General features: G+C 37.6%; 4 protein-coding genes across 20 annotated transcripts in view; 3 read left to right on the top strand and 1 right to left on the bottom strand.

Annotated features, from left to right (window-relative positions):
- Nucleotides 1-37: 37 nt before the first annotated feature.
- LOC108623109 (nucleolar protein 6 Mat89Ba) lies at nucleotides 38-4381 on the top strand. The gene is made up of 6 exons (XM_018021415.2): nucleotides 38-418; nucleotides 517-2877; nucleotides 2958-3121; nucleotides 3195-3448; nucleotides 3507-3913; nucleotides 3984-4381. The coding sequence occupies exons 1-6, from the start codon at nucleotides 401-403 to the stop codon at nucleotides 4227-4229; spliced, it is 3450 nt and encodes a 1149-aa protein (XP_017876904.1). The 5' UTR covers nucleotides 38-400; the 3' UTR covers nucleotides 4230-4381.
- A 216-nt stretch (nucleotides 4382-4597) lies between these two features.
- On the top strand, nucleotides 4598-5326 carry LOC113464086 (nucleolar protein 6-like). The gene is made up of 3 exons (XM_026812008.1): nucleotides 4598-4629; nucleotides 4718-4847; nucleotides 4929-5326. The coding sequence occupies exons 1-3, from the start codon at nucleotides 4598-4600 to the stop codon at nucleotides 5172-5174; spliced, it is 408 nt and encodes a 135-aa protein (XP_026667809.1). The 3' UTR covers nucleotides 5175-5326.
- Nucleotides 5327-5374: 48 nt separating this feature from the next.
- rha (protein) lies at nucleotides 5375-9406 on the bottom strand. The gene is given in 13 exon segments (XM_026811961.1): nucleotides 5375-5614; nucleotides 5617-5670; nucleotides 5673-5737; nucleotides 5813-6141; nucleotides 6205-6486; nucleotides 6553-6656; nucleotides 6731-6851; nucleotides 6916-7159; nucleotides 7252-7565; nucleotides 7635-8300; nucleotides 8366-8621; nucleotides 8695-8842; nucleotides 8973-9406. Coding segments are annotated over 13 exon segments (2832 nt in total). The 5' UTR covers nucleotides 9025-9406; the 3' UTR covers nucleotides 5375-5417.
- Nucleotides 9407-9532: 126 nt separating this feature from the next.
- gish (casein kinase I gish) overlaps nucleotides 9533-26004 on the top strand; it is a 39545-nt gene continuing 23073 nt past the window's right edge. For 7 of the 17 annotated variants that reach the window (XR_003388919.1, XM_026811975.1, XM_026811967.1 and 4 more), the window contains exon 1: nucleotides 9535-10901. Coding sequence is in view for 15 of the 17 variants with exons in the window: in XM_026811975.1 (XP_026667776.1) it covers nucleotides 10682-10901 (220 nt within the window). In the remaining 2 variants the exon portion in view is untranslated. Of the gene's footprint in view, nucleotides 10902-26004 lie in introns of all 17 variants that reach the window. The other 10 variants (XR_003388920.1, XM_026811978.1, XM_026811969.1 and 7 more) reach the window with 6 other exon arrangements.

Below are 26004 nucleotides of genomic sequence, written 5' to 3'. Positions count from 1 at the left end.
ATATTTATATTATCCTCTCCCCCAAATATTCCTTTTGATACGTGGATTGCAAATTGTCATTTGTATAGAATACCATTATTCAAAAAATTGGGGAGTAATGTGCATTGTGCAATTCCCTCTCCTACGTCCACTTCTCACCTTAAATAATTGACATTCCCGCTAGAGGCGGTAGCGAACCGTGTCCATTTTCGAACAAGGAGATCAGCAATTCCCTCATTTCCCTTTCCATCTCGGACCACAACGTACTGCAACAAGTTTGAAACGAGCACGTGGGAGTGTAAAATGGTTTGTAGACTTCTGTGAATCAGTTGTTTAGAGATTGTTTCGAGACTGTTCAGAGATTGTTTAGAGATTGTTTAGAGATTGTTTAAAGATATAATTGAAAAGTTAAGTGATAAAAATGAAACAACGTTACGAGGCAAGTATTCGTAATAGTATCACGATCACGATTTGTGATATTTGTCTAATCTTGAATGCAATCCTAAGCTAAACGAATCGTAATGTTGTTCATTTTAGGCAGATGTAGATGATATTTCAATTGATTCTGACGGTTTAATGTTTGAAAACGACAATGATATTGATCGGAACAATGAAGACATTGAAGAAGAGGCATATTCGGGCAAAATGTTTGGTAAGAAGAGGAAAAGAGTTACTGAGAATCTCACAGAGAGTTTACCACAAAAGAAGAAAAAATTCAACAAGGATTTATATAAGCCACCGACTGTGGAAGAGTTGAATCAACTCAGAGAAACTGAGAACTTGTTTCATTCCAATCTGTTCAGGCTACAAATAGAAGAAACGTTGAATGAAATTAAAATCAAAGACAAATATAAACGAATGTTTGATGCTTGGTTTAAAAACTTTGAGAAAACTATTGAATCCATTAAAGAAACAGAGGGAAATGAGATTTGTACGTTTGACAAAATTTTAAACGTGCACATTCCATTCCCTGAAGTACCAAAAGAAACGAAAGGCACATTTAAATTCGTTAAGCCGTCAAGTATAAATGTTATAGGAGCTTACGCATTTGATGCTGCAACTGGTTCAAACGTCACTGTAGACGTAATGATTGAAATGCCTCCTAAAATGTTTCAAAAACGGGATTACCAAAATTATATTTATATGAAAAAGAAAGCAATATATTTGGCACATATAGCATCAAATATTACCAATGAAATTTCTCAGAGTAAAAAGTTTGTGGGCACTAATTTAAGGCCAATGTTAAAAATTGTACCAAATGGAAAATTGGGCACTAAAATGACTGTATTAATACACGTATCGGCTCACAAGGAGACATTTAGATTAAATAAATTCTTACCAGAAAAGAATAACGTTAGACCTGGATGGTTCTTTAGCGATACGAAACAGCAAGATTTACTGCCAACCCCGCATTATAATTCTATTATTCTTCACGATTTAACAATGAAAACCCATTCAGAAAGTATGAAAATAATCAAAGAGTACCCAAACTTAAGAGATGGTATAATTTTATTAAAAATTTGGCTAACTCAACGTGAATTGACAAAAGGCCATGCAGCTTTCAGTGGATACGTTGTAACTATGCTGGTTCTATACTTATTATCTATAAAGAAGTTAAACACATTCATGAGCAGCTATCAGATTATCAGGAACGTGTGGAATTATTTAGCAAAAGTCGACTTGTCTGAATCTGGAATAACGATGGGTCAGGACAAAGATTTAAAAAATAGAATTGAAAATTATCACAAGTATTACGACTGTGTATTCTTGGATGATACTGGTTATTACAACATCACTGCGTTTATGGACAAATCTACATACAATTGGGTACAAAAGGAAGCAGAAATTTGTTTGAACCATTTGGACAGTGCACACGCAAACAGTTTCCAGTCGTTGTTCATGCGGAAAGTGCCGTTTTATATGGCATTTGATCATCTTATATGGTTTAAAGATGCTCGAGTATTGAGAAACATAGTAGACATCCACTCGACTAGTCAAGATAAATTAAATTACGGTCCGAATTATCGAACTGGTACCATCAAGTTAATTTGCGACACGTTAAGAAGAGGACTGACAAACAGAGTCCATCGATTATGTGTCCGGCAGGACGAAAGTGTCGAATGGGAATGTACAGAAGATGCTCCCAACGATATTGGGACAATTTTTATGGGGCTAGATATGAATCCCGAAAATTGTTTTAATATCGTTGATAAAGGACCCGAAGCAAATTTGCCGGAGGCAATTGAATTTAGGAGATTCTGGGGTAAACGATCAGAATTACGTCGATTTCAAGACGGGACTATTCGTGAAGCTGTAGTTTGGTCCAAGGGCAAAACACTAGCAGGAAAGAGATTGATCTGTAAAAAAATAGTATCTTTCTTAGTAACGAAAAAGCTAGGAATTCTTAAAAATAAATTTATGTATATTGCGGACGAGTTGGAGCAACTACTAAGACTACAGAAGATAAAAATAACACATTTTCCTTATGGCACGGGTGAAGAAGCTGCGTTGAAAGCGATCAACGCTTTTAATGAACTTGAAAAAAATTTAATGTCTCTTACCGATATTCCTTTGTCGATACATGGAGTTCAAGGATCCAGTGCTGTATTTCGATATACAGATGTTTTCCCTCCTCTGGCGACGACACATCGACCCGTTAAACGATTTATCAAGGCAAGGGACAATTCTTTGTTCTTATCAGAAAGTATACCTGCAGCACCCAAATATGCCCATCCTCTCGAGGTGACTTTACAATTGTCAACCAGCGGAAAGTGGCCGGATGAATTAGAAGCCCTTCGAAAAACGAAAGCTGCATTTCATATACAAATTGCAGAGTGCTTGAGGAAACAATACAGCTTAGTAACGAATGCAAACTATTCGTACGTCGATGTATATAAGGTTCTTATTTGTATATAATATTTCTGACGCTGTTACGAAGCAGAACGAATAATTATTTAATAAAGAATAATTTTTGGCAGGATGGATTTGTATTTCGTCTAAGAGTGGCGATTCAGAAGGAAATCTCCTGCTTGAAACAGCAAGTAAGTGAAAATGGAGTTGTGCAGTATAGAGATAACGAGGAATCGACCGAATTGGAGATTAAGTTATTCGAACTACCAAAGTTAACTAGCGCTTTACATGGGTAAGATTGATTTCCTTATTGAATTAATACTTCAATGAAAGGATCCAACTAAATTTCATTATTCGCACGTCAGATTACACACTCAGCAGCCATCCTTCGGAGCTACTTGTTGTTTGACGAAACGATGGTTGTCCGCACAGCTGTTAGACGATTCTCATATACCAGATATAGTAGTCGAGCTACTTGTAGCTTCGATGTATTTAACACCTGCTCCATACAGGCCTCCGCAAATGCCCCAAGTAGCATTTCTGAGGCTCTTAGAGATCTTTGCAAGGGGCCATTGGAATACAGATCCTATTATTGTTAACTTTAACAGTGAAATGTCTAGTAAGTATTCATTAACTGCTGTTCACGAATTTTCTATTGATATGATACAATATTTTAGGTGAAGAAATAATGAGCGTGGAAACTTTGTTCGCATCATCTCGTGACTCATTGCCACCGTTATTTATCTCTACTCCTTACGATCAACAAAAATCGATATGGACTAAAAAAGTATCCAGTTTAATCTTGAATCGAATTACAATGCTGGCTAGACAATCTATAAAATTGTTTCAAGATCAACTTTTCACAAATACCCTGTTGGATATTAGACCATTGTTCAGGCCACCACTGACAGAATACGACTGCTTGATATATCTGAAGTCAGATATGGTTCCTAGAAAATTACAAGCAGTTGATGTTAGCGAAATGTATCCAATTCTTGAATGGCATCCGTACAAAAAGCACACGGCACAGAAGATACCAATTACAGATTTTGATCCTGTGCAATGTTTTTTAAAGGATCTTAGAGTGAGTATTCAAGCGAATGATTATTATTACATTATGCGAAATGTCTTTGATAACTGTATTTTGCTTTTAGAATGGTTATGACGAATTCGCCTTATTTTTCCATGACACTTACGGCGGTACGTTAATTGGAGTTTTATTAAAACCCCAAGCGTTAGAAACGAAAGATTTTAAAGTATTGAACATCAATGGTCGTAAATGTAATACGGACGGTCGATTAGTTCTAAATTTGTCGGCAATGATTCAAGACTTTTATATTCTTGGGAACGGGCTCGTAGATTCGATCGATGTTCGATCGAAACGATTTTCTTTGACCTAACACTTCCCAACAAGAAATCAGAAGTGCATCTTATAATGTAAGTTGTAAAATAAAACTTTTTTATACGAATTGTTTTATACTTGTAAGTATAATGAAGAAACAACAATGTATTAAATTATTAAATATGTATATAACATGTTAAATATGTATATAACAACAGAAAATTATGTAAAATATATTTATTTCAATATACATACATGGTAAAAAAAGATAATAAAGTATTCTACAGTTTATAAAAAAATTACTTCATCATTAGAGATCTGATTTCATTGTTTAATTTTATAATAATTGTGTCGTCAGTAGTGTAGCTACCTGTTTTTAGAAGAGATTCACGTTCTTCGATAAGTGCTTGCAGTCGTTCACAATATATGAAGTGTAAGTATTGGCTCAGAAATATTCAGTAACGAAGTTTTAAATTCTATTATTTATTTAATTCATATTATAAACATTTCTACCTCCCCATTTTTGTATTCTTTAGAAAATTGAAGGGGTTTAAGGGGAGAAAGCAGGGCGAAGAACAAAGAATCCTTCTGGCTACCTGGCCCTGCCTATGTGGAAAATTGGTCGAATCTGCCTTTCCGTTTCGGAATATCGTGGAGTACACATCGTGAGCGAATTGTGAGAATTTTGGTAGAAGAGTATTCAAGTGAATGAAATACATTATGCGAAATGTTTTTAATAACTGTATTTTGGTTTTAGAATGGTTATGACGAGTTCGCCTTATTTTTCCATGACACTTACGGCGGTACGTTAATTGGAGTTTTATTAAAACCCCAAGCGTTAGAAATGAAAGATTTTAAAGTATCGAACATCAATGGTCGTAAATATAATGCGGACGGTCGATTATTTCTAAATTTATCGGCAATGATTCAAGATTTTTATATTCTTGGGAACGGGCTTGTAGACTCGATCGATGTCCGATCGAAACGATTTGCTTTGACCTAACACTTCCCAACAAGAAATTAAAAATGCACCTTATAATGTAAGTTGTAAAATAAAACTTTTATATGAATTGTTTTATATTTGTAACTATAATGAACATACAACAATGTATTAAATTATTAAATATGTATATAACATGTTAAATATGTATATAACAACACAAAACAATTATGTAAAATATATTTATTTCAATATATGTACATAGTAAGAAAAGATTATAAAGTATTGTACAATTTATAAAATATATTACTTCATCATTAGAGATCTGATTACATTGTTTAATTTTATAATAATTGTATCGTCAGTGGTGTAGCTACCTGTCTTTAGAAGAAATTCACGTTCTTCGATAAGTGCTTGCAGTCGTTCACTTCGTTCTGCCAAACTCTTTAACGTACCTTTATTATTTTGCGCAATTTTTGGAATAGAAGTGGGTGTAAATACTACGAGTAATTCTCATCGACAAATGAGGCTTTAGGCTTGATCACTTCAATTTTCTTTTAATTTCGTTTAATAGTATTTGATCATTTGTCAAAGCAGCTGAATCTGTGCAAAGTATTTCCTCCAGGCTGTATTAAACCAAAAGAAATGCGCTACAGTATTATTTTCAATATATTAACTTTTAAAATATAGAATATACATACTCCAAGTTTTGTAATTCTTCTTTATTATTCTTTATTTGTACTTTTATAGCTTGTTGATTTTCCGTTTTCATATGATGTATTTCGCGAACTGCTTTCGCCCATTGTCCTTTGAAAAAAGCTTTACTCTCTTGCGCATTTTGTAATTTTTCTTCAAGCGTTTTTAATTCTTGCAGCAAATTTGCAGTTTGATCCTGAGTCAAGGAGCCTTTCTGATAAGCTTCCAGTTCTTCAGTTTGCTTCGTTACGAGTGATTGTAACTTTTCGTTTTCGGTACTTAATTGTTCAACTTGCGCTTCCAAAGACGTCTTTCTCTTTTCAAGAGCATTGACCTAGCATAGTAAAACAATGTATATAATTTATTCTATGCTATCCTTCCACATATTCTTACATACCTTCGACGTGAGTTCGTCTTGCATAGTTTGAAATGATTCTCGAAGTTCTCGCAACTTTACTTCATACCGCCACTGTAACTCTTCGTTTGCCTTAATTAATCTAGTTTCCTTCTCGAGACTTTTTAATCTCCGCGTTCTCAAATCTTCTGTAGCACTGTTTAAACTGTTTGCTAACATTTTACATTGTTCAACGCTACACGCAAGTTTCGTTTCTAAATTTTCCCTGTGCTTTTGCCATTCCTGACTCAACAAATTTAAATGGCGATCTTCCTTTCTCTTTAGCTGCATACGGAAACATTATACATATTATATTTGCGTTATATATGAGGAATTTTATCGTGGCCCTACCTCAACTTTAAATATCTCCATTTGTCGTTCTTTCCAAGTCTCTAGCTCATCTACTATTTTATATGCTAAACTATCATCTAAAATCGGAGGTCCTAAATTTTCACCTAAAAGCATTTACGTTAATTATCATTTTCTCTTATGTAGATCAAGAATAGTAAATGTAATATTTGGAACTTACTAGGTACAGTCCTTTTAATCCTGTAGTATGGACCATGATCTTCTAAGTTTAATATAACGTCTAAATTACCAATCTCATTTTGCTCCATATCATGTAATGGTATGTTGGATTGATATTTAGTCTAAAGCACATTCATTAAGTAATGATAATGATCGTTAAAATCATATTTAATATTTTTATATTACCTTATTTGAATGAAATAATTCTTTTGTATCAATTATGCTTTGGGATACACAAATTTTAGTGTTTCCGTCTAATTTATATATACTAATTTTTGGTGGGAAAGATAACAGTAGCTGTTTGATCTCATCAACTGCTGAGATAAATTGCAATTTGCATTGTATATCATGTAATTTTATTTTTTCTCCTAATGATAGCGATAGTTTTGGAATAAACGACGAAGTAACTTCAGTTTTCGGATGATGGAATCTAAATCCAAGAAATTGCGTACTTTAATTCAGACATTCTCGATGAAATAAAATAATATGATCTAAAATATGATTTAAATTATCAGGAGTTACCGAATTTCCATGTTTGGTATCGTTAATTTGGAAGACGTTGCTTTAATCGCAGTCAGTGAAATGTTTAAACAGTAACAATGATAGGCTTCTACGCTTTTAGAATAATCACCGGTATTGGATGGACACAACAGTGTGTTAACTGAATTTGAGCAAATGGGTTTAGTCGGTTGATCTTTTATTGCACCACAACTTAAAGCATGCCTATTTATACTATGGCATTCGCTTGGAAAGTTAAACGAAGTTATCTGAGGTCCACCAACATATTTTCCAAAGTCACCAGCAGGATTTCTGTGACAGTCTATCTCATTACAAGTCTGAAAATTGTTATACAAACAGTGAACTCTTGTTTTCAACGTTTATAATTCACCACACGAAGAGCTTACTATTTGTCCAAAATTATTTTTCAATTCTTTAGTCGAATTAGAGACAAACAAATCATTGATCATTGGAGAACTGTCCATTGCAGTATCTGCTCTGCCTACGTACTGCAATTTTAATTGTAAATCAACGAAAGGATTTCTCTCTTCACACTTGGCAGGATCTTTTGTGTATAAATAACATCTTTGATTCAGAGTAGTAGTATTGTTTTCATACATTTTGAAAAGCTCTTCAATATTACTAGTAGGGATCAATGGTTGTAAATTTATTTCTGACTGACCAACTACATTATCTTTGTATTTCAAGTATATGAACAAGAATGGTTTTAATTGTAAATATTCCTTAAAGACTCTCAATGAACTTCGGATTCTGATTACAATTTTTTCATTCAGCGTCCAAACATCTCCATATTCCTTTTTTGACTGATTAAAATACACATCATTTTCTAATATTTTACACCAAAAATACAGGTTGTTCCTCATGTCTGTATAATATTTAAGCGGCAATAATGAATCGATATTTGTCGCAGATATAGCTGTGATATTCAGTAAAAAGAGTTCTTGGCAATTATTTAATGGCCCTAATTGTATAAGTCTTTCATCTTGTAGCAAAATTGGAGTTACCCTGTCAGAACTAATATTTGTTTGTTGACACTCTTCTAAATTCTTTAACTGCAATCGTTCACATTACAATTTTACATTTTAATTAATACCTACTGAAATAATCAGATATTTACCTCAAATTGAGAATTTATTGCTGTAGCTTCATGATCATGAATGCTCAAAGCGAGAAGGAGTTCAGGTTTATGAGCTTTGAATTCACTTTTTAATCCTAATAACTTGTGCCAAGTAGCTTTCACATTAATAATTTCATTTCTATTAAAAACCTGTGCAGACCTCAAGCTAAGCAAGAGGTATCCAATCTTTTCTTTGCTGTTATTGCTTTTAATTGCAAAACATTCAAGTTTTAATGGGACCTGTCCAGACCTCATTCTATGTTAAAATAATAATTTATTAACAGACGTCAGTTTGAAAGAAAAGTAAGAAAAGTATTCATGTCGCATACTTTCGAACTCTGCTCTTGTCTACTTCCCAAACCAAGTCATGATCATATTGAGGATTTGGATTTGAATCTATTTGCTCAGTCTCCAAGGAATGACCATTCAAAGTTGCAACAACTAACGTAGGTATTGGAATTTGTTCAAAACCTCTGCCTGCAGTTAATAATGCAAAGTTTTTAGAATATTCTAATGTTTCCAAGATGAATATTTAAATGTTATTATACGATTTATTACGATATTGCTAGATATCGAAGGTTAACGAATAAACGATTAAAAGACTTGCCTTCTCTTATGTTCAATACAATTCGAACATCAGAATTCGCTAGATCCTCCATTGTATCATAATATAATACACAAAAATAATTAATATAAAGTCTTTAAATATTTATTGAATACAGAAATTCGTAAAATTCGAATCGGTTACTATGGATACGCAAGTCATTACAACATGATTATTTTACGAATTGACATATACACAAGGTATTTAAAATAATCATAAAATAACGTTTATTCTAGTCCTTATAAGTACAATAATCTATTAATTACAAATCTATATTGTTTGAAAATTCAAATGAATGCTGTATGTATTATCGTTGATGAGCGAATGTCCAAGTGTAGATCTGATGGAGAGTGTAATATTAATCGTTCTCAAACCATCTTATTATTTCCAGAATAAAGATACATTTTGTAGAAATCTTGAGAAACCACGTGTACGAGGAAAACAAGTTAAAAATCATTGATATTTAAGGATAAACGGAAGCGCCGATGTGATATTGAGGACGCGGCTTGATTTCGTTTAAGTTGGCAGCATTGTCAGCCTCGTAACAAATCTCACCCATGTCGAGTCGAGCGCGAGAGACAGGAGCGTAAGCTTGTCCGCGTTCGACGGCTCTTTCAAATAGCGTGTGTGTAATCGGTGGATGGGGTTACAATCAGGGATCTAACAGCGTATCCGTGTAACCATAATTCCGAATTGAGGATCGTTGTAAGTTCCGAGTAACGTTGGCGGGGCTCGGGCAAAGTTAACGTTAGTGTGTGGGCATACAATAGCCGATCGGTCGCGCTAGTGACACGACTGCGGATTTTCCTTTCGGAACATACGAAGCTCGCAAAGTGCATGTGCTGGTATGCGTGTTCGCTGGTTGGTGCGAGTTCAAAGCCGCTACGACGGCGCTCCCGAATAAACTGCAGAGTCTCATCTGCAGTGGTGTGAGAGGTGCCGCCGCGGCACTGTCGGGCCACGATTGAGTACGATCGCGATCGCACGCGGCGGGGCCGTTTGTAATGGAGGTTCCCGAGTGTGTTCCCGTGCGAGAGAACAGTCACGGCGATGCACGCCGTATTGACTGAAACGCGATATTTATCGTTGACTATATACCACCCGGCCGGCCGGGCAAGAGAGTCAGGTCGAAAATTGGTATGGAATCGTCCAGGGCAGTCCTCGACACCAACAACGACGACTCGCTCCCGTCTGTGATAACCACTAGCCGTTTATAAAAAAAAGAGGAAGGGAAAAAACGAGAGGGATAACAGCAGCAGTGAGTGTTTTACGCGCGTACTACCTTTCTCTAATCTGCCTTTTTCCAATTTCGTTTTTTAAGTGTAAACATTCGATCGAGATTCGAGGTTAGGATAGCATGGGGATTGATCCCCTGAAGGCATCGACCGACGAACCGTGACACCTGCGACTCGACGTGTACGGTGTGTGCCTGTGTATGCGTGTCCGCGTGTGTGCGTTATCCTCCCAGGCAGCCGCTGGAGTGTTATTTTTCCATCGTTGGCCGTCCAAGGAAAGACCAAAGAGGGAAATATGTCAAGAATGGGGATCGATCCCCGATTGAACGCCGTACACCGTTCGCGTCATTAAATTCGATCCCGGGACTCTAAAGTCGTTGGCTACGCGTTTCACCGTGCGATCGACTATTTTTCTCTCACATTTTTAAACAGACTGTTCGCGGATATTACTCTGCAACGACGGAGGACACTCGCACCATGCAGAAAAGGGACGGTAGGGAACAACAGCTACCGCTCGCGCGTAGCGCCGAACGCGAACAGGAAGCGACCAAAAGGATCTCCCGTGGTAGCGGAAACGCTGCCAGATTGAATTATTCATCCAAGTATAGTGTCACCTCCTCGAGTGTACTCATGGTCGGACCTAACTTCCGCGTCGGCAAGAAAATTGGCTCTGGCAACTTTGGGGAACTTCGACTCGGTAAGTCGACGCTCTTTCTTTATCTTTCTTTCTTATTATGCCTATGCATCCTGTTTCCTGTCTTCCTTCCTTCTGCGGTTCGTGTCTTGTGAGACTCGATCGCAGTATTGTTATCAAATATCAATTTATTCGATACAGTATTTACCATAAAGCCTGGTACAATATAATTGAAAAGATACGTCTGCACAATATTTGTAACATAAATCCGCTATGCAATTTTTTATTGAACTTTCGAAACGTTTTCTCAAGTACAATCATTGCTAGTGTGCTCATTTTTTTCTTTTGTACGAGGACCGTCAACATTCGCACGTGAAAATGATTTTGCTGATAGTAGATATCGAATAAAACGGTGCTACATAAAAAGTGAGCTGGCAAATCTTAGCCAATCTTTTCGGAGTAGCTAGTTCGCGTCACGAAAACGAACGGATCCTTGAAGCGAAATTTTACCCCGATCGATCTCGATGGAGTTCGTTTCAGCTGATTCAGTTTGATCCTTCATCTTGTGTAAATTGAAATTTTACCTTGAGGACGACTTAAACAATCGCAGACAGATAGTGTTACATAAGAAAGTTGCACATAAAAAAGATAGTGAGCTAAAAATATTTTCGGAACGTTAATTTAAATAAGTAAGATTTATATAGTTAATTTAAATGGTATGTAATACACAATCATAATCAAAGTGTTTGATGACTGACTGTCATTGCATGTATCAAATTTATCGTCGATTTTGCGTTTTTTGCGTAATGTGATTTCGTAGCGATACATATTTTTGTTTTATCTATCCTAAGAGAATATAGAATTGTTTATGCTTGTCGTGGCCTCTGATTTCATTACGTACGTAGTGTCTCACGCCTTTCGCAGAACGACTGCACTTCGCGTTGTAATTAGCGTGCCGACGTATCAACGCCTCTCCATTAAGAATTATCTTAATTCTGGAATGAAATGGACACTCAGTTCACTGAAATGTGGCTTACGATTTGAAATTCAAAACATCAAATGTAAATATTGAAAGAAGGAATAGGTACTCTCATGAAAGTATGTGTACCATTCTCGTGGCTTCACAGAGAATATCTATCGACGAACAAATAAGACTCACCCCCTGTTGTCTTTCGGAAATTACTCCTACTCAACAAACAGGGATTGTCTTCATCGCGTTGCATTAGAACATGTTTACGTGTTATCAGCTGAATTATTACTTGGCTGCAAGTAGTCCCTCGTGGCTCACCTTATCGCTTGCGCGTATCACGGGTATTATGGTTGGCTGATATTTCAGAATTAAAGATTCCACCGATTTCACTTTCGAAGAACTATCCGACTCCGGCTAGAGTTTCCGAGATCGTAGCAATTTTTCTCTCTCGGGTTCATAAAATTAGACTCTATTTATCGAGAGAGAGAGAGAGAGACGTTCGAGTTTTCGCGAGCGGAGGGGGGAAAAATGGGCCACGAGATTTCGTTACAAAGTGTAATTCGAGTAATCGCGTGAAATGTTCCAAGTTCGCATTTGAGAATCGTCGACGTTGCAAACAGGCAAGAATGCTTAGAGCAAATGTTCGTTTGTGAGTGCTACGAATTAGCAGAAGCCTCTTATCCCAAGATATTGTTTTCCTGCACCAGGTTAAGCTTAAGGTTCCTCTTCCTATACAGAATAATTGTGAACACGTTTACGGTATTCTTCGCGTGTACAACGTTTTGAAGAATGCCAGTCTCTTCTGATTCAGTGAATACCCATTTAGTCCTTCTGGCTCGATGCTTCCTTAAAATCCCTCTGACAAATGGAGTCTATGCAGTTTGCTCGTTCTTCTACAGTTAACACCGTTCAAAGATTTGAGTAGTCATGCGCCTGGTTTAAAAAGCTCGAATCATTCGGGAGTGTTTAATCGCCTGCTTGTATCCTTCTATCGATCAGCTGATAGTGTAAAAAAATATTATCTATGGTCTCGATTCACGAACAATCGCCAGTAGAGACTACAATACCCAGAAATAAGTACATGCATATGCAAATTACAATAAACGGTAGTTCACTATCGATATCTAACATCATGTAGAGAAGCTGACGCTTGCCTGTAATTAGATTATTAATTTACAAGCGATTGCCAGCGATTTAGCGACATCGTCTTTGAACAAGTTAGCTGGTGCGTACCGCACCCGTTCGGTTGCGTTTAGAACGATGCCTCGTGGAAAGCGCATGACTCACTCCAGATATTAAAGTGTTTGTCTCGCGATTACGTTGCCCGTTGAACGGTTGCGCTTTGTCGAACGCGTCGGCATTTTTGCCTCTGCGTCGATTTAATACACGGGCGACGTACACGTTGCAATTTAGGGCTTCCATAGTTTATCCCGCTGAAATTAGCGATTTTAACATCGTTTTATTGAAAAAACATGTAATAATGCTCGAGGTTACATTTAGTGAGGCCGCGAGATCATTGTTTGCATCGATTAGGAGCTTCACGTTCGACCGATTTCATAGATAGCCATAAGGGTACGTTAATATCTTGGTGGATATTCGTTCGAGCGACTCACTCGAGTGTAAAGCGTCCCTTTTCCCGTCTGTGAACATTTCCATCGATTCTGTCTACTAGCAATCTGATGGAAAACAAATTGTCGCTCAACTGGTTCTAATTTCAATTTATTCTATGTTCAGTATTTTATAGTGCACTTCGTTTCATGAATTATATATGCCGGTGGTAAAAACGATAGTAACATTATGAAATATGGTGTCTAATTTCAGTATTGTATTACTTAATTTCATGGATTATGGTAGGAACGATTAGTAACATGAAATATCGTGTCGATACGTTTTTATCTCGAGCCAACGTTTTATCGTCTCATCGTATCTAAATCATAGACAATTAATGGACGATACCGCTCATTATCTTAATGCAATGACAGAAGAACGTACCTATTTACTATCAATCTGTCCGCTATTCCATTAATACTAATTGCAGATTCGTACTTTAAATGCAACGCCACTCCGCCTTCCATTGATGTGTCTGGCAAATTGTCCGGTATTTTTCAAAGGGATTAGTTCATTGTCCCTTTAAAATAAAAGTTAGCTAATAAGTGCGACAGGAGAAATGAGAGTACGTCGTTGAATATTTCCAAGAAAATAATCTTGTCCTTAAAATTAAATTGCCTGTTCCTTATAAATTCGAGGAATGTTCGTTTGACGCTACAGTAAAATAACAAAGAATATTCTGTTTGATTTTAAAAGAAAGCGATTACTTCGTGTTCTGGGATTGTTATATTTATTATACGATCTTCTTTGAGAATACATCACTGCAACTGTTGTACAATAGAACTCATATTCAATTTTATGGAAAACTCGTTAATTCTTCACTTCCGTGGATAATCCGTTTAAAGTCAAGCCTTTTTGTAATAGTTAGATTATCTGTTTCTTCTTATCGCCTCGTTATCACATTTCCGTGCTTCGTCAATGAGATATTTGAACGATTGCTAAAAACAGATTATTAATTTGTAAATGGAGGTTTTTTTTTTAATTTTCAAGTACACGCAATGTAAAAATCGTCTTGGCTCGCTTATGTAACAGATACCGTTACGATTTAATCAATTCTATCAGCAATTCAATCAGCGCAATTGATTTCTGAACAATAAAAAATAAAACGCTGTTCTACTTCACTCGTTAAGCGCATAACGTTGCTATTGGATTAAGTAAAACTAATTATTTTTTATAGTTCTCTTGTTTAAAGTGCATATTTTCAAGTCGCCGGAAAGCGACACGTGGCTCCCGTTACGTCACGCGTTCCCTGGCGCTCGGTTATTAGTTTATCATCTACCTGGACGGGACGTAAATGTATTTCAGGGGCTGGTCCATCGGAGATGCGATTATTGTGCGTATCGTTAAATATACAGAGCCTGAACGACGTGGCGTTTCGTCGTTCACCACGGCAAATTGCTTCGCAAACCGATCCAGAAGACTCGTCGTCTATGCCACGGCCAGGGAAACTGGCTTGCGGTCGCCCTATCTTTCACAATAGCTGCTCTCCGGCTGTGTATCGCGAGAACGCTCAGGGGACTGCTCGAGTGGAATAATTCGTGGAGGACGCCATTTATTGATTTAGAGCCGATGCACCAAGAAACCTCCGTTAACGATCACGCCGATCTGCTCAGATGCACTTACTTTGTTCTAAAGTCGTCGATAATTACTGTCTCGCGCACACTATGTTTAACGCTAAACCATCGACCGGTCGAATGACCCTTTTTAAATTCTCGCGCAAGTAATTTGTTTGTCACATTGTGAAAGTTCTCGTTTTTGTTTAAGCTAGTATCAGATTGAAACACCAATACCCAATGACGTTAAACGTTAAAATACAAAAAGTAGGTTCGGTGTTAGAACTTAAGGATGTATTGGCTATACAGTCAATCCCAAACGTTTATGTACCTTAGAAAAATGCATTTCCTATAATTAAAAAGAAATCAGACGTCGGAAGAACAATGCTAATAATAAATAGCTACGTGCTAAAAAGTATAGAAGGAAATGTCCAATTAATNCTCGAAAAAATTGAAAAATTTTTTTTTGTCAAAATTTCAAAAAATCATTCAAATAAAAGTTGTAGGTGTAATAATAGGAATCTATGATAACAAATTCAACATGGTAGCATTGTTTAAGTATATACATCCTTAATGAAACGATTCCATTTTGTTAACTACTGTCGGGGATTTTAGCGAAGTAGATTGAAGGAGACCTCATTTGCCTGTTCTGGGAGAGGGTTCGTTTTACAAAAGGAAACTCTATTAGTTTTTCACGGCGCCATGTGGCTCTTTTTAACTCGGCTTTCGCATTGATTTCCGTCTTCAACGTCGGGAAGTTGTTTGTGTTGCCGAGTGCACATGCTCGTGTCGTAACAGGCATTCCATAATAATCTCTCAGAGACGCCCGGATGAAACTTTCTCGTTCCTTTTCGTGATAATCGTACCGTCCTCGGGAAAATTCGATCAGCTGATCTGATGACGTCAAAGCGTATTGTGAATCTTGGAGGCATAAGGGACCTTATTAAATTCATACCAAAGGACGATATTATGTATGTCGATTATTGAGTTGTCATTATTAACTTGATTTTTCCTAATTAATATGTATTTCAAATGGTATTCACATCTTAGTAAGGTATTCCTTAATCTTGAGACGCATTTATTTAATTCAATGTGCTAAAACTTATAACATATATTTCTGCTTCATAAAGTGTAGCGTTCGGGGGTCTCGTTTATGTTGGATAAGCTGTTCTTTATTTAGTACGGGTTTGGGGACAGGAAGTACGAAATTCCAAACCGTAGACCACGGAGTGGCCTACGTGAAACCGACCTTCCGGTCATACCTGAGGGGGTCGTGCCAGTCACGAAGTTCCCACGGTTACGTTCTATAAAAATTGATTTACCATATCGAAGGGAAGAACATGCTCCAAATCTAGTGTCTCAGATACTTTCCGATTCGTTTTCTGTCATAGAAATATGAATTCAATAAGAATTATGATGTGTATTTTTAGACTGAACGTATATTATAAGTTGACGGCTATCAGAAATTATTTATATTGTCGATAGTAGCGAAGTTCTGATTTATTTGAAATTAATGAAAATAAGTGGTGGACGCGTGATCTACTTTCCGAACACGGTAACGTCCCAAGTTCTCGGTCAGCTGATTCGCACCAGCTATCCAGCTGACTCTTAATTTCCTCAGTAAGGAGCGACGAAGCTGTGTGCGAGGCGCGTCACGGTCGCGATTTTCCAGTGTTCAGTCGAACGACCGGTCCAATCGGGTGGCATCTGCGAATTCCTGTTGCACGAAGGGAAACGGAGGCCTCGCACGCACGCACACTCTCTCCTCCGGGCAGGTAGCAACCTGTCTGACGAGCCGACTCGAGTGACTCAGGAGAACCTGATGACTGCAAAGTGAAATGAACTCGGCCCCGGATCCGGCTAGACTAGCCGCGTACCGTGTAACGTCCTTTTAACGCCGGCTCGTATAAGCTTCGCCCTGCCTTCACTCCCTTCTCTTCGCCTTCTGCTCTGTGTGCTATGCTGGCTCCGTTGTTCGCCAACTCGGCAACGGAAACGTGATATTATTTTTAGACAGCCACCTCTTCGGACTTGACCCACGCGCTGTATACTTACGTTTTAACGGTGCACGCGTGTTGTGACGCGTCTACCTGTTCGACGTTCTTGAAGTCTGTTCAATCTCGGTTACAGTAATACCTAATTGCTTTATGCAAATTATTTATAGTTTGTCGATTGGATGTGCTAAGATCGACGGGATAAATCAAATTTATCATTTGATTCAGATTTATGGTTCAACGACTTTATTATTTTACGGATCTGTTCGTATTTTTCGTTCATTCAGCATGCGGAAAAATAGCAGGAGCGTGTTTGTTTGTCGAGAGTACTTGAGAACGGCCGGGCATTTTGTAAACACGACCATAGTGGATTAATATTTTCACGTTTTCCGGGCTTGAGCTACGGTTTCACTGTTGACCGCGATTACGCGTTTTCTTCGGTGTATTTCAACTCGGGAGTCTGTGGGGTTCAATAACTCGCGCCGCGACGAATTAATTAATTATCTCACGTTAATTACTTTACCTTCTTCGAAGCAAAACAACTCGAGTCCTGATTGAATTTATTATTCAGCTGGAGACCTCTTCAGTAAACGAGTTCATGATCAAAAAAATTCGGAGAAACTCTTTAATTATTCCAGCTGGTAAAACATCGCTTTTTCGTAGCTTCTATTTTTTTTTTTACTCGAGCATGTAAGCAGTTAAATATTTCTAGATAATGCAATTGTTTTATTGAACTTCTCAGAAACTGTAGTAATTTTCATTATAAACCTGAGGTAAATTTAATTCTCTGTTTCCGAAATTGCTGGACAACAGTCCCGGTATATACGATGTTTCTCTCTAGCAATTAGCTTTCAGCTTATGCGTGCAATTTCGATTTCCGGAATTGCGGCAGGAAGGGCTTTGCATATTGTGCAGCGGTGAAATGTAAAGGGTTAACAGATGTCGTGGCGTCGGTTTCAAATTGCCCCGAGGCAAATCAATAAGGGATGACGGATTTAAGACGCATAAAAATAATTAATTTCGGATTCATTTTAATATCAAATATTGCTGCTATTTTCTTCTGTTTCAATTCGATCTACCGTCCAAATTAAATTGAAGTTCGAGCTGACAGATTTGGTTCATTTATAGTATTAAAGTCCCATGAGATTCGATCGGGAGATGTATTTCTTCCTGCCTTCGATTTAAACATTTACTAAAAATTCAAGACAGAGCAAATGAAATTAGAGCAACGTCTGACATTTTCCAGGTTCAGCGAACGATTTGTTTAGCACTTTATTCTCGTTTCCACGTTTTCTGCGAATTCTAGTTACGTATTATCGTGCACGTGCAAAAGGCCTCAGCGCACGCGGCGTCAGAAGGCGATTCCTTTTTGCTTTGCTCGACTCGTGTTCGAGTTATACCTCGGACCATGATTTCTACTGGCTATATTCGAACTGATCTAACAATAAGTCAAGAAACTGAGAATTCCATTTGTATCATATCTCATTTATATTTTGATGTTGGAGAATTTTTAGTCAATACAATTCTGTGGCTTAGATTTTCATAATAATTGATAGATTTATGCCTGGCACCGTTGTTTTCATATTTGTGTATCCCGAAGAGTATTCAGTGATATTAGAAAATATGTAGCAGTGATTTTCCAACTTCATTCGGACAGGAAGGCATAAATTTTTTCAGGTCGACTTGTCAGTCTCGTCTAGCCTGTTACGCATTCCAAGAATCCTGGCTATTAGCTTGGCACACCAGTGTCTTGAGTTTTATGACATAATCGGGGTAGTCGGCAGATTTATCGTGCAGAGGTCGTTGCAAATACATAACGTTACGTTATAGAAACGTTTACAGCCGTAATCATACCGAGGAGCAAGTGCCGGAACGTGATGCGAATGCACCGAGTAAAGAAGGTGCGCGTTAGAGAAAACAGGATAGGTAAAAGTGTTGTCAGTTATGATGCATCGACATGATCCATATCGAAGTTCTGTAATTAAAGAACTAGGTTTGACGCAATCATAAAATAATTGAATCCGCATGAAATATGAGGAACAGCAAAAGCTGGGCCAATTAAATTAACGGATATTAAAAGATATTCCTAAATTAGATTTTTTTTTTTTTTATTGACGTCACAAGTGCAGCTGCTAAAGCAATCGAGCTCGAATCGAGAGTTATATTTTTTCACGATGCGCTTATTGTTTTACATTGAGTGAACTCGAGTCCGTTATCATCGGGCACCAAACGAATTCGATAGTTTTCCCATTGTCGGAGATTCTAGCATCGCAGTAAAACGTTTGATGGCGAGGGAAAAAAACTAGGTCGTTCGTGCGTTGAGCTCTGATTAACGGGACTATCGTGCCTCAAACGAAAAAAAAGGAGGAAATAAAATGGTAAGAACGATGTTTGTTCCTTTCGATGTGCGCTACACCGTTCGCTTATTTGATGCTCCGATTTGTCATGACCCCTTTCCTCATTTTTGTTTATACATAGATGTGTGTGTTGAAACATGAATTCCAAAGCTTGCACATGGAACGTGCAGCGTATCCACTTTACAGAGAAAGATATGTTTTTCTAATGTGTATGTGCCAAGATTTCTATATTGTTTATTAGAAGCGTGTATATTGTTTGTTCATAGAAAGTTTCTGTGGAATAATGCATAAGCTAGGTTTCATGTTAACATATTTCTCGTGATGACATCAGTTTCTCGCAACCGGAAGTGTACTCAAGAATCACTGCTGACCATTTTAGTGACACTTTCTTTCATCAGATTTTCACAATCTTTTACTTATAAGAATAGAACATATGATATTTATTAAGGTTTGGAGAGAGAATAATCATATGGCGAGACTGGAGTATTTTTAAGTGAACTCACGGGTGCTCCGTTCTAAAAGAGCGTAAAGTGTGGTTAATCCGAATTACACTTATTAAGCATAATTGCCTCGGAAGGTAACGACTCTAAGCGTTATTTTTCACTTAATCGCGAGGAGAACGATACTAACAAAGATAAAGCGTATTATTAACGTGTTAACGGTGAACATCGTTTCTGAATATCAATTTTTATGGCTGGTGTTTATTAGGATTAAGAATATTTTGTCCCTGTTGCTCGCGAATCGTTTTAGTTCTAGTGTTTAAGAGTAGCTCGAGAGGCTTAACGCAATACCTAATTTTTTTCATATTGCGACCTTGAAGAGATAAGACATAGGAGTGGCAGTATTTTTAACATCGTTCTGAGTCACTCGAAGCGGTTTCCCCGGATTTTTGTTGCACTCGACCGATGCACCTGCGCGTGCACAGAAGCTAGTCCAAAAATACGACTCGATTTGAAATGTTCTCGTATTCCCAGTCGTGAAACTGCTATCCAACTATTATTGAGTTGCAATAATAGAGGCATCTCTGCTTTCTGTTACATTATATTTCAAAATGCATTCCTTGTTATTAATAATCGATTCGCCTTTCCAGAATAGTAAAATGAATAGTTTTTAAATTGTGAACGAATCTGCTACCTCAATACTGGTTTACCTAGTACAGAAAATTAAGTGAAATTGGTTGGTTGTTAACACTGCTTGTTTCTGCATTGTAGCTAAGTTTTCGATGGTCCCTTTTGCCAAAGTTAGCCTTGGCTTCGAAACATCCACGCATATGTAGAATTCTGGCTTTTAGATCAATGTGGTATTGCAATTACTCTGCTGTTTCAAAGTTTATTGAGGATGGTCAAGCCATAAATGTCAATAGGAGTATTAGTACTATTTTTGCTAAAGGAGCTTTAGACTTAGCAGGGATAGGATGAAGAAAGTAGTCTTAATAAAATAAGAAATTGAGTCTATCATTCGTTCTTCAATCGTATATATTGATTGAATATTACACAGATAACAGTTTGTATCCACAAACATTGAGTCACGTATCATTGAAGAATGGGATTAATAAAGAAACAGTGGTGGTATTATGGATAGCACAGCTGGTCGGTGACGAAGTCACTGGGACATTCGGTATACAGGAGAGGTTTACATTAAACAGATGATAGTTTGGTGGGAGATATGTGTGCCTGATGTAAACTTCACCTTTCGTTGATTCAGACTCGAGGTTCACAGCTCCCGACCTTCGATCAATGGCCTGGAAATGGAATCGAACGAAGATTCCGATGACACGGCATTGGAACGATTCTCCTTGATGTAACATATATTTTCTTGTCCATTTATATTGATGGAATCGAATTTGTTTTTGCCTCTCATCGAATATTGCAATAATTTCATAAGCCATTTCATCTTTTTAAATTTAATGTACGAAATCAATCAGAGTGATATTTTTTAGTTGAAAAGATACGAGTATATAAGTTCAAGCACTTCGTTGTATTATCAGTTTTAATTCTTGGACGGATTTTTATAATTTCTAGATACTCCCATTCTTCACACTGTCTCTCCTTTCTAAGGGAAACTCGACAGTTAGCTATTAGTCGGGATTTTCGTAATTAGACTCCGTCTCTCGAATTCTTATTAAAAGCTAATAACAAGCAAACTTGGCACGGTCATAATTAACCGCGCGCTATTCCCTGGAAACTAATTTTCGTGAAAACTTCTTAAGGACGTCAACGGCGCAATCTTTGCACAGTAAATCTTTCTTCTTTAATTTGTTAATTGTCGCTGGTTCAGAAGAACAAAAAAGCTTTTCTTGCGCGTATTGTTTGCTTCTCCCTTTTTATTCCTGTGTTACACGCGAAAGGATAAAATGGGCGTTTCCCGTCCCCAAAAACGTACCTTCGAGAACCACTCGAGTCCAACCTCGACGCTTGTTCTTCTAGCGAAATTTTATCTTGAGAAAGAGGGTCAGTCCTGCGCATCGTGCATTCGAGATCAGAATGTCAACCGGGAGAAAGATATTTCCCGTGCCGTCGTCATGCTACGCTTTGTCGACCAAGAAAAATGCGGAATGTCGTATATAAGTATCCGTATAAGCCGCTTCCTTCCAGATCCTACAGCAGTTTCCCTCATACATATTGCAATTTGTCTCGGGAAACACGTTTGAAGAATAAAAATCGGATTAACTTATGTTAGAATGTGATAATACCTCGACTAACGTAAGGACAATTGTTTCTATTACTGGCAAAAATGTTAAGAGCTCCTACTAAGGGTATAATAATCTTTAATGGAAAGGACTAGAATAGAAGTCGATTGTTGGAGTTTCAGTGTAATTAAATCTGTGAACTCCTTAATTGAGTCCTCGTCTTATTCGGACACCCATCGGCTTATCAATTTGCATTTAATCAGCATCATTGTCGGCTCCATTGAAAACCTAATTAAAGGGAGATTCTCATTAGTATAGATGTTTGAGGAAGCGTTTTTCTTAGAAAACTGTTATTACTACAAGTTCTCCCCCATTGGGGAAATGAAGTTTTTACTAGGAAAAGTTGCACGGATATCTTTCAAAGCTTCCTGTCTTCATTCGATATTCGAGATCAAAGAGTATACAAGACCCCTTCAAGTTGAATTCGCTTAGACTGACAGACTCCGTATGTCAATCAAATTCTCCAGATATATCCTCCATATCTCAATCAAATACTTGTAAAATTCAATTCTTATCTTTGAAATTGTCTACTGTGGATGGAAATTGAGAATAATTGCTATCTCCAGTGAAGTTCCAGTGGAGTTGAGGAAAGTTTGAAATTGTGTAGGCGGTTGATCGGTCATCCTAACGAATGCTGCGCCCGTTGATTTATATTTAGTTCAACGTACTTGGCTATGCAGATTTCAGAAAAGTTTGTACGAGGGTATCACTCCATCCCTTGATTATACCAATCTGTATGCAATATTAAATAGTATTTGTTTTTAGAATGATTTCCATAACTGTCAAATGCAATGTATATTATTGTATTCTTGAATTAATTTAGAAGATCGACCAAGTCATAAGTCTTAATTTATATTCTTTAAAGGTCGTCGTTCAATTTGAAATTGAAGAAAAAATTTGCCACTAGTTTGCGTGGAGGAGATTGCGAATTAGGATATCCAAGATATTTAAATTAACCTTGGTTGCAGATTATGTAAAAGTGGATTACTCGTAAAAAGATTTACCTAAGGTCAGTGATGATTTTATTTGATAGCTCAAAATCATTTCTAAATGACTGAAAATCAGTTGTAAATGTTTTAAGCTATCGCTTAGATCAATGATGTATGACACGACAAGAAACAATTTGTATTAGTCGTATAAAAATTGTGTAAAGAATTTCCTTATCAGGAACGAGATCAAATCTGAATGTTAAAATGTATAAGCTATTAGCATGAAGGAGCAGGAATAAAAATTGTATTGAGAGAGGTTCCTTGTCAGGAACGGAGCATTGAAGCTTTTGTAGTAAGAATTCGAGGTCGGAGGAATGGCACTCGAGGGTGGCCGAAAGTGGCTCTCGTTCGCGGACTTCCTATTCGCGAACGGGTTGTATATTCTTTAGGTGGGTTCGCGAGCCGGGCGCACGTGCTGGTACCCTGACCTACATTCACACCTACGTCTAAGCTACATAGCCCGTGTCTACGGGTCTGGTCGATCGTCTGACCGTCTCGCGTCGATTGCCTGGCAACTGTGTTGGCTGCTCTGATTTCATGTTTTCGAAATTACCTCCGCACTCCAACCCACATTCGTTGCGAGCGCCGCCCCCAAAGGAAAAACCGTATTCCTGTCGCCGGTGCCGTTTAACGTCGCAACCCGTATCGAACCTGTTGCTTCCGTTCTATCAACGATGAAAACGGACAAACGTAGAAATACGCGTAGCGATCTGCGTAGATATAATCACTAGACATTTCTACGGAACGATTGTGATATCAATTTGAAAAATGAAATCTGGATTTTATCCTTCCAGTAATAATGATCTGCATTATAGTTTCGATGTTCTGCACGCTGCTTCATATTTTCTGCACATCCGATTTTTGTATAAATGCATGCAATTCATAAGGTAGTAATCAGGGATCGTACGTCATAACAGAATTTGCAGGTCGATTCGTTGATAACCCGGCGAGATAGTAATGATTTTTCATTACCTGCCCGAGCGTAACGAGTACACGGACTTCTGTATTAGTTAATCAAATGCTGTCCCTTTTTTGATCCGCGAATCGCTAACTACTTTTGAATACGATCGTCCCATTTCGCGATGGTTTAAATTACGTTTATGTACTAAGATTAGGAATATGATTTTCTAATACTTATTTAATGGACGAGTATGTCTTCTCATCCATGAATTACTAACTACTTTCGAGTTCGATTGTTCTACTTCTCACTACCGTAGATTACAACATTCGCGTGCTAAGATTAGAAAAATAATTTTCTACTATTTATCTAGTGGATAGAAATAGCGATTTGAAGTCTGTGCCCCGATTCTGTCGCCTCGATCGAATATTTCCCGCTCATTTCCAGGTTTTATTTAGCCGGCACTCTCGTGCTTAACGATATTAAGCAACACCTCGCTACGGTGCAGTTGGCCGTTAGGTAGTAGTTCCGCCTTTTTTAATTAATAGTTTCATTAGCCATTTATAGGTACCTTTCACAATTCAGTCTATATCCAGGTCTCTGCACTTTTATTTATTCACATCCTCGTACAAAAACCTCTTTAAATAATCGCTTAAAGATTTTTATATGCTGATCGTTGACATTATATAATCGTAGATCGTTATTCGAACTGGACATAGAAGTATCGTTTCTGTATTATTATTATTATTAATAACGCAGAGTTAATGCAGACCGGATCAAAGACTCGCGTTGTAAAGTGTAGCTGTAAGGAAAAAGGGGAGAAAGTAAATCGATACGTGCTCCTCTTCCCTATGTACCGAGTTTTATCTCGATTCCCGTCAGGTAATAACAACGTCATTAAAGTACGCGTTTCAATTAATATTGTACGAATACAAGTTTCTATTATGTTCCTGCTATATCTTTGTATGGACAAAATTGAAGAAAATAAAGCAAATTATGTCTGGCTTTGTTTTGTCTACGCGTGATTTAATTAGATTTGAATAATTTGTGATTTGTATGATAAAAGATGTAAGCCATGGCTTATCGTTGCGGTAACGTCGGAGAGCGACATTGAAATTGACTTTTGAAGAGGGTTAAAAGAGGCCAGGGAAGATCGATAAATCGAACCCTGAGAAACCCTCGTGGACGGCCTGCAAGTTCTGTTTGTTGCGATGAATAATTAAAGTAATCCTACGCGTAATCAATGAGATGTTCGGGTTAACATAAGTCCTCCTCTACGTGTTGCCATATGCACTTGGTGTATACGGGGCATCGATTATCGTCCTGGCAACGTAGACCGATTTAATCTTCCACTTTCTCCACGCTCTTCGATTCAGACAAACGTTATACCGCAGATAGTAGGCTGGAGAGCTCAATTCGTTCTTCATTCAGGTTTCATTTTTATTCATTTCCCACGCTTTTATTTTTCGTTCACGCTTTGTTCCGCCTTGACTCGACTCTCGCGCCGACCTTCATTTAATTTTGATTCACCCTGGGATCGATTTTTATTTCGCGCCGACCACAAATAATTATTTTTTTATAAACTTAAATCTGAGGGAAGGGAAACGGGACAAAGGGAAAGCGACAGATCTCAAGTTGTCATTCGTTGGCAAGTTCGTAATATCAATTAGAAGTCCTCGTCTCGAAACGGATCGAGCACGGCTGTAATTTTCATCGCCACGCTATCGCGGCGAGTCGGATACGCCGTATCAACGGCTAATTGCTTTAGTATAAACGAGTTACTACTATAACTAATTGGATCGGTGTAATTAACCGATTACATACCACCGTTCTATGCTATCTAAATGCTAAGAGGTTTTACAATGACTGCTTTGTATATTTCCATCTTTGCAATGACTTCGTAGCCAGTTCGACTGTTTCGCGTCCGATCTTCTCAATTACACGTTCGTGCTTCCAAGGCGCGGGATTAGTTAAGAAAATTGTTTTGTCTTCTACGTATTCTGAACTGTGTCTAATGTCTCATGGACAAGTTCATGTAGCAATTGGTTTAGTAATTCGGTTAAATGTTCCAACCGTTACATAAAAACAATGACAAAGGATTGAAATTT

Source organism: Ceratina calcarata, unplaced genomic scaffold (assembly GCF_001652005.2).
Source record: "Ceratina calcarata isolate Rehan_Ccalc_2016 unplaced genomic scaffold, ASM165200v1 scaffold250.2, whole genome shotgun sequence".
NCBI lineage: Eukaryota > Metazoa > Arthropoda > Insecta > Hymenoptera > Apidae > Ceratina > Ceratina calcarata.
The sequence above is the reverse complement of the archived record's forward strand: the minus strand, read 5'-3'. Positions and strand labels throughout refer to the sequence as shown.

Coding starts and splice junctions, on each gene's coding strand:
- LOC113464086 (XM_026812008.1), top strand. CDS start 4,598: ATGAAGTGTAAGTATTGGCTCAGAAATATTCA. Junction 4,630..4,717: donor TATTGGCTCAGAAATATTCA/GTAACGAAGTTT, acceptor AGAAAATTGAAG/GGGTTTAAGGGGAGAAAGCA. Junction 4,848..4,928: donor GTACACATCGTGAGCGAATT/GTGAGAATTTTG, acceptor TTTTGGTTTTAG/AATGGTTATGACGAGTTCGC.
- LOC108623109 (XM_018021415.2), top strand. Junction 3,449..3,506: donor CTTTAACAGTGAAATGTCTA/GTAAGTATTCAT, acceptor ACAATATTTTAG/GTGAAGAAATAATGAGCGTG. Junction 3,914..3,983: donor GTTTTTTAAAGGATCTTAGA/GTGAGTATTCAA, acceptor TTTTGCTTTTAG/AATGGTTATGACGAATTCGC.